The following is a 16916-nucleotide window of genomic DNA, read 5'->3' as shown; positions in this document are numbered from 1 at the left end:
TTATTTATAAATATTCTTTATTAAAGAGAAATAATTCAGAACTTAATAATCAGGATGTGTTCATAGCCTGGTATGATTTCTTCAGAAGGAAATTGTTAAAATGATGTCCCATGCAGCAGTTTAGCAGCCGTACATATGATGTCACTCCTAAAAGTCCAAGTAAATGACGTCATACATACGACCACCAAGCCACCACGTGACAAAACGACTGTTATAAGAAGATAAATTATCATTACAAAGAGAAAAAACAGGCTGCTGCGATTACTGAAGTACACTTTATAACTAGAATTAATAAAGGAATATAGAGATAGCAATTTGACCGCATTATAAAACTATATTAAAATGAAAAAATAGTGCCACAGTTTCTGTAAGACAGACACCTGCTATTAACTTGTGCAAGACTGCGCCCATTTCTGCAAGAGAGAATCCAGACAGAGCAAGCATAAAGTTCCTTCCTTTTTTTTCCACAAAACATTGGACATGATGAACAAACATCCCTAAATATTTTTTCTTCCAAGAACAATACATGACATGTATGAAAAGAAGATATTTGTAGCTCTCTTTGCTTTTGTTCTTTCCCTCATTCTACTAATTCAGTAGTTTTGCAACATTTATTGTTGAGCTCAGTCAAAACACATTTCAAATTCTGGATGCTCTGTTTTTTTATTGATTTCAATAGTTTAAACATTCACCTGGTACATTTCTTTTAAAACTTTCGCATGTAGTCACCACTTTTTGGGGTACTAAACTCCAGTCCTTCAATATATCACATCTTCGAGCAATAACTCGGCATGATTTAAACTGGTTGCACAGTCTTTCTCATACCTGGATTACATTTCAACTATTTTTCACAGCTGTTAGTGTTAAAACAAAGAAAGAAATTACTCTGATGCCTTAGGAAGGTCATTAGAGCATGGTACTCAGTAAACATCAATAATTTCTTATCCATCACAAATGTGGTAGGTAACAGCAGACAATTTCTTGGGGGAAATACCTTGATATGACAGGTTTTACTTGAACACTGAATATTAAAAATTTCCCACACTCAATTGCTGTTGAAGCAGGATGGAAATTCTCTCACAGAGAGATCCCATATGACTAACATTACAGATTTTCACAGCTGCTTAAACAAGCGTGAAATTATCACCCACAGTGAATGAAGACAAAGCACATGTAATGAAAAGCACCTCAAGAATCTTACAGCTCTTTACCACTGCTGCAGGACTTGTGAGGAAGCTTTACTCCCAGAGTAGCTGAGTGCAAACTGCAAGCTTAAGGGAAGGCTCTAGAATACTTCATGGATATTTCCTTGCAGCTCTGATTATCGTCTTGCAAGATGCCTCTTTAGGTCAACCATCTGCATAGCAACATTCTTTAAAAAGCAAAACTGGAGACAAAAAGTCCTCATCACCCCTGAAACAAGTGTGAATAGAACAGAATATGGAATTCCTTCCCCTTGAGTCTCAAATTCTTTCACTAATTCTCAGCACATTAAATAGTCAGCAGCTTGCTTTCCTGATCTTTTCTTGTGTGAGAAGAGCTCCATAATTAAATGTCCACTTCCTTACAGCTTAAAGCATCTCATAGTTACAAAGGGAAATATGCACTTCAGAACAACAGCTTTCAAAGGTATGGTCTCAAGTGATGAAACCCAGGGGGAATCTCATCATCCACGGTTAGGGAAGCCCCTGGGCTCCTGGCAGAGCCAGAGAGCAAGCAAGGCTCTGACGAAGCATGCCAAAGAAGGCCAGGACAGATGTTCAGCAGCTCTTCTGACCTGCTGAAGAGTGGGACCTGATGAAGATCTGGACCAGATGTTGGATGAGCTGCTGTCTAAGCAGGAAAAGGCTTGTGCTTACAGTTCCTGCACAAGCACAGGTTTTAGAGACTCATGCTGAGAGCAGCTGAGCTGGGCATGTGGCAAGAGCCCAGGGGAGCACATGGCTGCACCACCACACCAATGTGCATTGCATTCCTTGCTGTGAGGATCAAATGGGGACACCATGAGCAGTGCCATCATCACAGTGGCATGCATTGTACTAACTGGCTTCTGGACCTGAACCTATGGCAGCTGTGTTCCAAAACACTCCAGTTTATGCAGTTACCAAAAATATCATTTAGGCTTTTATATAATTAATTTTCCATGTTTAGGGAACGGAAATTTTTCACAAGCCTTTCAGGAGCTGGTACAACATACCAGACTGTATAGTTTAGTGACTGAGGCTTATTAACAATTTGACAGATGTGGACTTAAGGTACTCTCACTTAAAATCAATTTATTTAAAAATACACGATTGACCTAATGCTCATAATTGAATAACAGTGTGGTCTTCAGCTGCAGTATCTATTTTATCCTTCCTGTGCACTTTGTGGTTGGTTCAGGACAACAAAATTGGAATATATGAGAAAAACTACTCCATGAATCCTAATTTACAGGACAAAATCAAACCACCATCTTTAGGCTCTAGTTGACAACATCAGATAGAAAACAGAACTCCCTTTTCTCAATGTCTTGCAAAATTGATTGGTTGCACAAGAAAGGAACTTAAACTTGTTTCTTCCTCCTCATCCTCTGTTGTTTGATGCCCCTGGGCACACTGTGCTGATTCTCCATCTTTCTTGAGAAGAGAACTGTGCACTCAGGAAATGAACTAACTGCTCCAGTGCACAGGGGCTCATGTACTTAGTCACATTCTGTAGCTCTCAATAATTACCCAAAATAAGAGAAAATCAGGAATAAAGTGAATGAAGAAATAAAGAACAGTTAAAATTTCTAACAGAATTCACTTTGAATCTTAGACTATCTGGTGATACTGTGAGTGTTGTCATTATTCTGCAGCCAAAAGCAAGGGGAGCCATCAAAGAAGATGACAATCAGGAGTTAGCTTTATTTCTAAATTAGGTTTTGGGTAACTGGTGCTTTAGGTTTTGGTTGGGTGATGGGAGGTCACCCCAGTGCGACAAATCACTTTAATTACTGTATCTTCATCAACCTCAGACAGTGGCTGACATCTAAGTCTCAGGGGATCATGGCTCTGAGAAACAAGGAGTGATTAGAAGAATCAACAGAGCGAGAACAGTATTTTTGGAAGAGACACTCTTTCCTCATTACATACCTCAAATAAAATGTGAAAAATGAATAGTTTCTACCAGTTAAAGTTGGGCAAATTTTGGGAAAAATGACTGATGCCAAATGTTTTTCATATTTGATCTAAAAGCAGTGTTCTGCCAAGTATCATCAAAGAGACAGAGCTTTTTCGTGGTCTGCTTCTATGATTCTGGCTTCTCCCCCACTGGAAGACAAATTAATCTAGGAGGTGTCTAAGTAGATCACAGTATGGCCACTGTAGAGGGGAAGGAAGGATATAGAGACTAGAACAGTGAAAATGTAAGGAAAATTGTGCTTAAGTTATCCATTGAAGTCAGTTGAAGAGCCCTCTGGTGCAGATATCTAAAAGGAAGGGGATGGAGATCTCACTGTAAAGTTTCTCAAGGAACTCCCAGCCCAGGAGTACTGCAGCAATGAGCACTGAACTAATGTTGCACACATGCTGTCATGGGTGACAGATTTAGAAGGTTTGTGGACAACAGCACAAGGATTAGTCCAATCCTTCAGGACTGACCTACAAATCCATGCTGTAGGTCAGACACCTCAGATGATCAGAAATGCTCTTGATAATTTCAGTTATCTGAATACTTACAGTTCTGTCACTTGATTAGGGAAGAAAAAAAACCTGAGACTGTTCCTTCAGTCAGTATTGGCTTCTTACAGGAAGAATCATTGTTCTCTGCCAAGGCCTCTGTCAGGATATGCAGATCACCTGGGATTCAAACCCAGAGGGAAACTGATCTCTGTCAGGCCATTTGGTTAGAGTGATCACCATGGGTTATGTCCTAACCAGTGCACTGATATGTGCAACCCTTGCAGGGCTATTTGTGACAGCAACAAAAGGCTGCAAATACCAAACTACTCCAATATTCCTCAAGGCAGAAGACTTTTGCCAAGCAAAGGGATGATTCCTCCAATCATTAATTCATTTTGGACTCATTACTTTAGAGACCAAGTCAGCAGAAACATATTGATTCTCCTCTATCTATTCTCCTGCTCCTCTATTTATTCTCCAGCTCTTCTTTGACTGAGGGTCCTAATCCTTAACTATGAATTCAGTATTTTACCAAAATAAGATGTTCTTTTCTATTCTCCTGGTTTCTCCATGATCTCATTTCATTGTTTTCTTTTTGCCTTCTTATGGTCATCGTTCTCTCACTGTTCTTCATTTTTCTTCCCTTCTTTTTGTCCATATAAGTGGCACCTTGGGCAAGTTATGCTAGGCTGAGAGAAGAGAAAGAGCACAACCCAACAAAGGAAAAACAAAGAATGCAGTCTGTACTGTTCCCCAATATATCTTCTAGCCTTGTTTGTACAACTGATAGCCACAAAGGACAAGAGCTGATGGGGAGATGCACACAAATGTTCCACATTCAGGTGCTGGAACAGAAGATGAGAAGCAGAGGGGCATGAAGAGCTAAAGAACAAAACATACCAAGAATAAGAATCAAAGCTTTCTTCAGGAACGCAGATAAATGGTTAGTTGGGGAATAAGGTAGCATCCGGCATGCAAGTTACTCATACTACACTGAGGTAAAGAGGTGCTTTTCCCCATCATCCAATTGTATTCTGACCATTCTGTAAAGGAGGCTCTGGGTACCATTCTCATTTCTGATTACCTGTGATGTCTCCTATTGTACAATAATTGCTAAAAAGCTGAGGTTTCATACGTAGAGGTCAGAGAAAGCATTCAACGTACATGAGAGGTTTTTTAGTCAAGTAGAAATTAATTTGTTACATAGTTAGAACAATTGTTCAACATCCATGTTGCATACATCAAAATAACAGTAACATTGACACGAAACAGTTGAAAATAGCATTTGAACTGACTAACTAAACTTTATACTGTCATTTTCCATTTCATTTGCTTTCCTAAGAGCAAAGTAATTATAAAGTGTTAATCCATTATTACTTAAGTCAGTCTGAGTCTTACACAATGCTAATCAAGTTTGCAGACATGTTAGTTTCCATATCCCTGAAATGCTGTAGTCGGTAAAACACAGAAATGAAAAATCACATGTATTACCCTCTTCAGTCTTGCAGTTCTGTCTCATCCAGAAACACTTGTTAAAATTTTATGAGATATCTTATTTAGAAACTTCATTAGCCCTACTTCAAAATTTATCAGTAAGATAACTCCTTCCTTTGCCTGTGTGATATAACAAATATAACTCAGTACTCCTTATTTTTCCAAACATTACCCCAAGGTTAAATTTGGTGTAAGCAGTTCAATTTTCATATACTTACAATTAGAAGGATGACCAGTAAGAAGCAACTGTGGGTTGTTGTTTTCATTGTGGAGTCTTGCAGTAGAGACATGTTGTAGCTGACCTTTCTGAGAATTAAACAATAATAACAAAGGCAGTATAAGGATTTATTTGTTAAGATAAATTCCTTGTCTTTGTGTATAAGTATCTTTTTAGACTTAAAAGTGCACTCTGCTTGTGTGTGAGTCTACCCCCAGCCTTGTGTGTTCTCATGGTTGATTTCATTGGAGATGGGCATGCCTTTATTTTGGATTCCACTGTGGATGAGTTCAGCTGATCTGAGATAGGGCTCCACATTTCTATGTCACCAGCAGCAGATCTGGGTTAAGCGCTGTGTCTTTGCCTGCTGAGGCTACCTCGGTTGTCACGATTCAGCTGTTTCTAACCTACTCATACAGCTGCAGATCATACAATCTGGATATTTTAAAAATTATATAAAATGCCCTGAAAGATCTGGTTTGCAGACAGGTATAATGGCATCCTAAAAGTTTTATTTACAGGGCTAGAGAATGCCACAGGTTGGGTAACCTCTAGGCAGGAGAATAAGAGTGGCAGGAAAAGAGAAAAAATTGAGAATGACTTAAATTAGACTTGTTGCAAACGAACAACACTGTGGGATTTCACAGTCCCTAATACAGCTTGGCTGGACTGTGGATACACACCTGGCAGAGCAACCATTAGGCCATTGAGAACAACTGCTTCAGCTACAAAAAGTACAGAAGAAGCACAGCATTGCCAGAACTCCATAGGTTTGGAGAGTACCGGATTGGGTTTCTTATTTTATGTAAACTGGCACCCACCTGGCCTTTCTGGAAAAACATCTAGGGTTGTTTTTCATCACCATATTGCTTTGCAGTTGTAGTAGTACCAGCAAGCAAAGCCTTTTACATTAACATACAATTTTTAGTTATATAAAAATTAACTTCTGCATTAGAGCTAGAAACGTGGCTTTTGTCAGTACACAGTGTCTTCTGAATTCATGAACCATTAGTGCTGCACGGCCTGAGGAATGTGCCTATGAAAGTAAGCACTCACACACCTTTATTTTTCAGACAGCTTAAAATCTGAGAGTGAGGTGTTTTCTACTTGGGCAAACAATCCTGTGAGCACCTTACATACCCAAACCCAAGCAATTTAATGGGAAAAAGGCACATGGACCTGGGCGCCTAGTCTACTTGACATGTAGTGAACAACACAATAATTTGTGTAATATTTTTCTCTGCAACAGCACTGTAACAACTTTTCTCATCTTGAAGTGGTCTGGAAGGTCAACCTATTCTCAGAGAGGAAGGAACATATGAGACCAGTGGTAACTGTCCTCATCTGAAGCAGAAATAAGTAATTAAAAATTGTAGTAAAGGTGTAGAACTTCCACTTCAATATAGCACATGTGGATGTAGCATACCAGATCCAAACAGGAGAATTGCAGTCATGTGTCACTGACATTACACAAAACACAAAGTGACAAAAAAGAGAATTCAGAGGATTTGCTTCTAGTAAGAAACAGCCTTACTGCTGTCTGAGCCTTGCCAGAATGATTCTGGTGTTCCAGAGGTAATGGGACAGGCAAATGATACAGAAATAATATGTAATTGCGCTGTCCACCACAGGTTTTCATTTGATCAGCAATGGTAGACAACTCAATCGAAGTGAAAATTGGACAGCTAGACCAGAGAAAAATGCCTGGAATTGTCTGCATCTTCTCCAGACTATTCACTTCACTATGTATTGGTTCAAATCTGTCAAAAAGATTCCTGGGCATATAAAAAATGGGGCTTGGTCAGCTGTGCAATGTGTAGACACACATGCACGAATATGGTGTCCATACAGTTACACACTGCACTGTAACCTATTCCGTAGTGTAGTGTAAAGCCAGTCTGATAGATGACTCTGTTCTTCTTGCTAGACTCATTACTTCTGTCACATCTATCAGGGTTTGGTAAAAAGCAGGCAAAGGAAGGACTCTGCCTTACAAACTGTCAACAGTTTTAAGATACACATAACTTTCCACAAATGGCACAGCGATCAACACAATATTGTGGCCTGGAACACATAAGAAAAATCAATAGCAATTGAAGTTACCTGAGATACATCTACTTTTCCTGTACTTCGTGCTGAGGCCCTTGAAGCACTTTGTTGGGCTATAGCTATAACTGCAGGTAAATCTTATCCTCAAGAGATTTTGTGAGCATTTGTTATTATGTACTGAAAGTTCTATTTAAAATGTTTCTTACTCCTGTCTCTGCTATTTTAAAAAAAAAGCCATATGTATATTTAACACATTATTTTCCCCTCTGTTAATTGTGATGACTGTGCCATATGATACTATGTATAAGTAAATGAGTAAGAATTATTTCCCACACTAAATATAAAAACACAAATCATATACAGTCTTGATATTTTCAAAGCATGGCTGGATACCGTAGAGCGGCCTCATAGACAGCGTAGGTGCTGTCCTGATTGCTGTTTCTATATTATTTATGCCTTTTTCATAAGTCCAACAATCTCTTTGCTTGATGTAAAGACAATATAATGAGCCTCATTACAATAAGGATGTTTTAGAACATCCTTATTTAGTCATTAATCATAAACACATTGCTAAAATCCCAGTTCTTTTCCACAACTGTATTACATCTTCACCCTCTGTTGCTTATAATAGTTATGTATTAAACCCTCATCTGTTTTTTAAACTTTAATATTGTCTTTCTTTCTTTGTAAATGTAGCATAGCTCATTACGTGCTAAGATATTCCTCCTGCTTCAGCTATTACAGTAATACCATTGACACCTTTGGATGACCCCTGAAGCTTATTTGGGGATGAGCACAGTATCCTGCTTAGTAATGACATCTCTTTTGGCTCTGTTCTGATTTCTACAGCTGCAGTACTAAGCTAAACAGGGCTTTAATTACAATTACAATCAGGTTACCTTGAAGATGGGACAACACTCCTTGCACAGCTATTTGCACAAGGCCAACAAGGAGGGGGCAAATTCAGTATGAAAGGAGAGTATAAAGGGGAAGATTCAAAAGAGGGCAGTAGAGTAACACTTCTTTGCCGGGGTCTGATGAAATGATAAGAAAGAAAGACCTTTTTGGAGGAAGAATTGGAAAAACCATCTCATTTAATTATTCTGCTGATAATTCTACAATGCTATCTTTCACAATAGTGCTGACATACCTTTGAGGAAGAAATTGGTTTAACTGTATAAAAGAGGACTTGTGGGGGTTGTGGCTAAGTACAGAATTGTGACACAAAAATACATTTCTCAGTCATTGCCTTACCCGCAGGAACATAGAAAAGTCACTTGCTACCTCCTGATTTGGCTGCAAATTCCTCAGATGGCTTTCTTTCCATTCCACGCAGCCTTCTCAGAGTGAAAACCTGTGTATCCACCTGTAATCCCAAGGTTGCTAGGATTTGATAACTAATGGAGAGGCTTGCACAGCCTCTTAGGAAGTCCCTTGCCACTCAGCACAGAAGGGCACAAATTCACTCTCCCTGCATTAATGCTGGAAGGGGGAAATAGGGCAGATGCACCGGGGTAAGACACAGGCAAGCCAGCAGAACTCATTGCTGAGTGTTTAGAGAATTTGGATCCAAGGAAGAGGTTGCAGGTCTGTTTGCGTTGCCAAATGCATAAAGAGACTAGAGAAAAGTATTAAATTGGTCTCTAATTCCCAGCTGGATGTTTTACCCCTGGGTTCCTAATTTAGGTTACTGCTTTAGGCCAACAGTGAGCTGTACATCACAATTCTATAAACTCGGGTCCTATACAAACCAGCACTGTACCTACAGCCCTTTCAGGCAGAGGAAATGTCATAGGTGTAATCCCCACGCATGAGAAGGGAATTGAGCCAGCCATTCCTATTTACCAAGCACAGGTTCTAGCTATTAGGCAGGAATGGTCTGCAAATGATTTAATTCGCACTAGGATCTTCTGGCAACCACATTTCCCAGGAAAACCGGGAGCTCTGCTTGGTTCTTCCTAATGTGCCAGGAGGCTGCTAACCACCAGTCCCAGGTAGAGAGATGTGTGTTCCAACAGCCTTAGTCACGTATCCAGGAAGATAAGGCAAAGAAGAAGACATATCCTGTGCCTCATATTCCTGTATTTCCTATTGGTTTCCTTCACACAGTTCCTTGATCTTTTGTCTAAACCTTCTGAAGCTTTCATATGAAAATCTGAGAAGTACAGGTTCCAAATCCTCAATTTCAAGTGTCAGTCACCTAAAGGCATTGCTACATGAAAACTGCAGGCCGCTAGGTCACTCACTAGGTCTTATCTCATTCCTTTTGGTAGTCTTGGAGATAATTTCACTATCAGGGAGCCAAATGCTTGATTGTGTGATGACTCCCCAGTTGTTACTCAAGCAGATCACCATTAATTTCCATTAGCTTGCCTGGTGGAGACGGTGAAATGCATCTTGTAGAGCTGAGTGTGTGCTATGTTAACAAATTGAAGCTATTAGCCATGGTAAATAGGCAATTTCAGAGCTACACAGATCAAATGACCAAACAAATCTACTTTATTGATTCATTTGGATTACGTGGGAACTGCAATGTTTGACACTTCCTTTTCCCATTGCAAACCAGTCAACAAGAAGGGGATAGTTTACCTTAGGTTTCCTTTTAACCAAGTCCTTACCAATAAACTAGACAAAAGTAGAATGAAAGAGAAAGTAGCTACAAACCTGCCTGTCTTGAAAAGCCCTCACACTACACATCCAAGCAGCCACCGTGATCATGCATGCTACAGATATAACCAAAGATGGTTGTTGTTAGACTCAGTAATATGATACAGATAAGTATCCTTTGAAAGAACAACAATTACAAGAAATGTGCTCTGAATGAGAATTACAATAGTCCAAATCCCCGGCCACGGGCAAGAGCATCTTTCACTAGAGCAGGTTGCTTAAAGTCTCATACAACCTGACACTGACTACTTCCAACGATGAGGCATCTACAGCTTCTCGGCAACCTGTTCCAGGGTCTAACCTTCCTCATCATAAAATGTTTCTTACTTATGTCCAAGCTAAATCAGCCATCTTTCAGCTTAAAACCATTGCTCTTGTCCTGCCACTACAAGCCCTGGTAAAAAAATCTTTCTCCATCTTTCCTATAGGCATCCTTTAAGTATTGAAAGTCCTCAAAAAATTAAGCAGATATTTGAAATGAATCTGTATTTATAATACCCTTTTTTTTCCAAGAAAAAAGTTTTCACAGTCCTGATCACCTGCAAAATAATCTTTGTGGCTAACAATGATATTAGTATAATTTACAATGAGAATTGTGAAGTGTAGAGCTAAACCAAAATATATTACACAGCTTCAGTCAAAACTCTATGAATTAAGAAAAAATCTACCTCTGTGATTACCTTATGATTTTTACTGGACTGGCATCCTAACTGTACTGTACTCGCTGTCTTATGCCAGTCAAAGCATTTAAAAAAACTCTAACTAGTACTTAAATTCAGCGGAATAAGAATATAATGACAAGGCAGATGTGGATGCACTTTGGAAGCAATTACTAGGGAGAAGCAAGGAAAACCACAGCATACAGGTTGAAAGTAAGGGCGTTCCCTTTTCCAAGTCTCAAATTCTTTCTGTATTGCATTGGTATAATCTTCAACTAATGGGATGAGTGCAACCTTATACATGACATTCTTCCCTCTTGGATCAATACTTTATTGGATCAATACTTTTTTGATTCCATACATTGAGATTTCTGTTAAAATTCTTCTGCCTGCAGCATATGCTGGAAAGAAAAACAGTTATTTAATATTTATTTGCAGCCAATTCCCTGTCAGTTTTCTATCTGATACTTCCTCAGGCAAACTCCCACTGGTCCTTTTTTTGTAATCATACTTTCCAATAGATTATTTTAGATTATTTTAAGCAAGTGAATATCTAATGGGGTGGGGAAAAAAAACCCAAGAAAAATATTTTACTTTCTTATTATGTCACTGTTCTCATATAAATAACATAAAATGTGAAAAATCCTGTCAGTGGATTGTTATAAATCAAATCCACATGACACTCATTAAAAACATTTTTTTCCTATTTGGCAGCAGAATAGCCCATGCTACAGCCGGATGTAGGTTCCATTTCTCCCCTGATGAAAATGAGCCTGTGTTGAAGCACCAATGATTTTTTCTGGTTCTAATTTGAAACTAGGTCTGCTATTAATGACTAGAAATCTTGATTATGACTTCAAGTCAGAATATATCACTGTTGATCTGGAAGGGCTGTATCTAACACAGTATTTTAAATGCCCTAATAGAGAGAGACAAGCTTAGGGGTATACAAGCCCTTCTGTGCCAGTCTCTGAAGAAGGCTCTGTATGTCTGAGACCTTGGCTAACTTTTACAAATACACCAGTTGGTCTACTAAGAAAGTTATTACCTCTGCTGGTAAATCTTGATTTACCTACGATCTTAAACTGTTATATCTACTACAACACTGATATTTCTGTTAATACCCCATACATTACAGTAAATAGAAAACCAACCTCAAGCTGTCATTGCATTTTAAACTACTTTTAGAATCAATGTAGTGATGAATGAACTTATGATGATGTAATGAATGATGTAGATATAAGTCAGTAAAACCAAGATTGTCTCCGTTGGTTATTACAGATTAATTAATATCACAGCACTAGTGCTGTGTGGTCCCTGTCAGGAATTACAGTACCATTACTATGGAGGCTTAGATCCAACCTAACAGTCTAAATTTCCAGCTTCAATTAGGGCAAAATCCACACATTGCTCACTATGGCATTACACATTCATTACAGAAGTCCAACAGGGCAATTTGCATATGGTAAATTACTATGAAATGACATTTTACTAAGGGACAGCTATTAGACACTTAAATTAAAATTCTATGGAAGGCTTCTGGACTAACATATATGAAGACATTTACTTTCAAAAACAACTAGGCAGGTGAGGTTTTTAGTGGACACACGTGCTTAGGTTAGAATAAAGGGCAGAATGTGTCTTTGCAGAGACCAGTAGAGAGAAGGCTGGGTTTTTCTTTATGGTTCCTCTTTTCTGAATTCTCAATTCTAGGAGAAGTAATGAGGGGGTCAATATAATGGCGACCTTGGTCTTCCGAAGGGCAGACTTTGGACTGTTCACGAGTCTGGTCAATAATTTCTGTGGGAGTCACTCCTAGAAGGCAAAGGAGCCCAGGAGGGCTGCAACCTCTGGACTGGATGCCCAGTCAATTTCTGCCTTGGTGAAGTAAAATGAAATTTGTATGCCATGAGACCTTATGCACAGATTTTTAAGAACTATCTTAGGTGACAGAACGTGCAGCTATAATAAAAATGCATTGTTTAAAAAAACACCCAAACAGTTTACTTATGGTTTCATAGTCTGCAACCCAGAATTGGTGTGTATTAGAGCTCTTGGTTATATACTGAAAGTGACCTGGGTGGAAGATGAAAAACCCTGAGAAGCCCTTCAGTCAGTTTCTCATCAGAATGAGGTTCTGTCCTCCCAGGTATTGAGGAACCAAACAAGGTGCCTGTGAGACGGGCAGTCTTCCACAATCAAGAATTTAAGATATCTTTTGTCAGCCAATGATGTATTTTGCCCCTCAGCAGAAGCACCTGCTAGCTGCTGGTCAGTAGCTAGAGAGAAGGAACGAGAAGATGAATTTTTTGCAGGAATCAAATGCTCATTGTTCTCTTCTAGTAACTATGTAATAATGTAACTATCAGGTTTTACTAGGCTTTCAAGTCAATGGGTATGTACAAAACATGCAACTATCAAACGATATGATTATCAATGAAATACATAATTACACATCTGAATATGACACAAATAGCTACTGCAGTAGTTCAAACCTGCAATCTGTTTTCAGGCAATATTTTTTTCAGAGAACAGTGAACCATATCTGCTCCCTTTTCTGATATAAATACAGATCAGCTCTTCTAAACGTAATGAAAGCCTTCCATAGCTCCCTTGATAGAAATGAGAGGTGAAATTTGAGCACTCTAGAAAACTGAAGAGTATGTCTCTATTGGACTTTCCATTAAATCAGATAAATAGCATGTGAACTTCATCTAGAACAAGCTCTGTAAGCGTCACAAAAACACATCCAAAATTGAGGTAAAAGATAAAATTTCCTATGTTTTTCTTTATGTTCACTGTTTCACTGGGCACCACTGAGAAGACCCTGACTCCATCTTCTTTACTCTGTCCATTGTATTTATACACACTGAAAAAATCCCCCCCAGGCCTTCTTTTTTCCAAGCTGAATAGTCCTAGCTTTCTCACCCTTTCCTTATATGAGAATTGTTCCAGTCTCTTATTCATCTTCCTGACCCTCTACTGGACTTGTTCAATACATCCATTTCAATGGAGTTGTAGGATGTGGTCTGCCCCCTCTGAAAACATCTAATGCTGTGAGGCTGAACTGCGAAGGCACTTCTATCACCTTTGTACTCTACAATAACAGCCAGTGCATTCTGGCTGATGGACTGCAATAATCAGCAGAGAATTTTCACACATAAATCAGAATCCTTGGGAAAGATTGGGTTAAAGTCAAGTAACAAAACACTGGACTGCATATTGGTATCCTGGTACTGCCAGTGTTTCTGTCTTCAAGAGGAATATACAGTGTTACCCTGGTTTACCATGGTCATTTTTCAGGAGGTGCAGGCATTGTCCGCAGGACTGCTGTAGCTTACTGAAGTGGTCGAGTCCTAGCTCACCAGGTCCCACATCATGAGTGCTGTCCCTTTCTACCTACATAGCCATAGACTTTCTAGGGGTGGCAGCAGCAGACTGGTAGCTGAAGGCCATCTATAACCTGAACAGTATTCCTGCATGATCAAGGCTCATTTTTTTGGTCAGGTAGTTACGACTGCATATAATATTAATCTAGATGCAATCAAGCACCCTTAGTAGAGACAATGTGAGCAAATTATTTCACTAATACACTGATTTAAATGTTTGTACTGGTGCAAGCAAATACTTAGCAGAATGCTTCAGTTAAACGTTACTGCTTTTATCTGGACTTTATGTAATGCTGTCGCTATTTAGGGCAATTGTTCTGAAATGAATGGCATTAAAAGTATGAGACTGGTGCTCAGATTACATGTGAATTGGTATTATCTTGTGGCACATTTGCTACATTTGCACACTGCTCTAATACCTGTAGTTCTGCACCGCCTATGGTTATGAGACCAGACTTTCACAGTATTTCCAGATAAATAATTGATTCTAAATTAATTATTTTCCTATTAGTAATCTCATTGTATTTTGCTATTTTTAGTAACACAATAGACTACTAAATACAATGGCTTAGAAACAGGTTAGTAGTAGATGCTAATCTCTATTAACCTCATCTGTTCTCATATGCATTATTTGATGACTCCCTTTCTATTGTGAATGGTGTTACTTAAAGGGTTTGCTTACTATATCTTTCTTAAAAGTTCATCTTATTTTAACTTCTTTTTATAGCTATGGATCAGGAAGCCATGAAAGATGGGATAGCTAAGGAGTTACTGGCAGATAAACAAAAGTGACTAAACAAATCTTTTGCCTATTAAGGGGCTGAAATTTTTCTAGGAAACTCTTGTTAGAAGTGTTAAAAGTCCATTTAGTGCTGCAATTTTAAGTGTCACTGCATTGCATTTGTATCTCAGCTTTTATTTTTCAAAGAAAATGCAACAAGGTGATGATATTATTTTGGAGCTGCACTGGATGCTGGATACTCAGAAGTACAGAGCTCCTTCTCAGCAGAACTCCCCGGTGATATATCTTTATTAAACACTGAGTCACTTTTCAAACAGTTGCAGTGACAGCTCTTTGGAAAAAAATACTTATTTGATAGGACTCATTTTTTGGGAAAGCAGGACTGTAATCTTTCAGGCAGTGCATCTGTATCTTTCTGTTTGAACAGGAGTTATCAACCACTGCATGATAAGCCATACTGTCAGTACTATGTACAAAAGGGTCTCACTGGAAGTTCTTGTGCCAGGAGAGAAATCACTGGTTCAAATAAATATTTATAGCTCACATGACATTTTAATTATAGATGTAACAGGCTTGGGCAAGACTGTTTGGCAACTTCACTTTTAACATCAGTTAAATTCTTCAAGCTGACCTCAGTTCAGGATTTTGAACACTGCATGGCAGCATTCATAACAGATAAGTACTGGCTACTGAACTTCTGACTCTAAATTGGTGAAGGTGGAATAAAGACTGTGAGACAAGTAAAATAGCTGAAACATGGACTTTTTTTTTAGAAATTATTGTTCTGTTTATGAATCAGAGTACACGCTTAATTAAACTGATTTTTAACTGAAAAATATTTTGAGGCAGGTTATTTTCCTAGCGTTCTTTCAGGACTTAATTCCAGGTCTCAGTCACTAAGAATATTACATAGAGCTGATTAAATAGGATTAAAGATCTGCCCCAGAAATGGTAAATTAAATGTAACAACTGTTTAATTACTATCAGTCTTGAAGTTGCAAGAAATATTTTTTCTGATTCAACTTTGATCTTACTTTAGGCCAATGGTGCCATTCAAACAAAGTCAACATTTGGCATCGATTTCACTCAAAAGGGGTTTGGAATGGCAAGAGAAAAAGAGGAATGCTGCAAAACAGCAAAGCAGGCTCCCGCAGTGAGTAAAGCTGACAAAAAGACCAACACTTCTACACATCACGAATTTCTTACTAAAACATCCTCCCTGATAATTGCATTTTCGAGCTGGGGCACACAACACTGTCCACAAAACCAACCATGCCTTGCTTGAATCACATTTAATAATGGGGTCTTGGGAGAAAGCTAACTACCCTGTTTAATTAAAAGTCTCAAAGACTTTAACAAAATCTCTGTACAGACTTGTTACCACCACATTTTGAAAAAAGCTTGTTTCCCTCCCCCGCCCTCCAAAACTCCTTTCACATGTTGCACAAGCTGAAGCCCCAACAAAAGAAGCTCCACAGCCAAAACAGTTTAGTTCCTGCAGTTTGCTAAAATCACAGCATAAGTTGTCTCCGGGGATAAAAGTATCTCATACAGTCAGATAAGTCTATGTGAATACTTGTACTGGGCTGAAACCGAAAGCTGCAGACCTGAATTGCAGCTTTCTGTACTCTGTGAGAGGTGTTAATACAATTTTCATATAAAAACAAGAACAGTATCTTCTTTATTACTCAGTCACAAGGAAAGAAAAGAGGAAATTTGAGGGCTGAGACAGGATGCAAATCATATTAACTTCATAATGAAACAACAATAATTTTTTCACAATTCTCTCTACACAAGGAAAGCAATAGGCTGCTTCAGGGTACGAGTGGTATCGGGGCACAGTGCTAGCTAGAGGTTTTGACTGGGGAAGGAACAGCAATAAGAAGACAGATGAGGAAAAAAGAAGTTAAACCGTCAAATAAGCATGAATCAAGTGCAAGACATAGAAGGCTCACTTTGTTTTCTTCACGTGGACGAAAATTGAATTTTTTAACAGTGAAATGTAGTGATTTTTTGTAGTGCAGCTGACATGCAAATTTTATTTAGCTACTTCAG

At 38.7% G+C, this 16916-nt stretch overlaps 1 protein-coding gene across 5 annotated transcripts in view; it reads right to left on the bottom strand.

The window, feature by feature from the left end:
* Positions 1 to 16916, bottom strand: part of CALCR (calcitonin receptor) — a 149931-nt gene that overhangs the window by 70943 nt on the left and 62072 nt on the right. For all 5 annotated transcript variants that reach the window (XM_054060436.1, XM_054060435.1, XM_054060439.1 and 2 more), the window contains one exon: positions 5357 to 5444. In XM_054060436.1, the coding sequence (XP_053916411.1) occupies positions 5357 to 5428 (72 nt within the window). In that variant the 5' untranslated portion in view covers positions 5429 to 5444. The remainder of the gene's footprint in view (positions 1 to 5356; positions 5445 to 16916) is intronic.

Source organism: Cuculus canorus, chromosome 2 (assembly GCF_017976375.1).
Source record: "Cuculus canorus isolate bCucCan1 chromosome 2, bCucCan1.pri, whole genome shotgun sequence".
Classification (NCBI taxonomy): Eukaryota; Metazoa; Chordata; class Aves; order Cuculiformes; family Cuculidae; genus Cuculus; species Cuculus canorus.
This window is presented reverse-complemented; position numbering and strand designations above follow the sequence as displayed.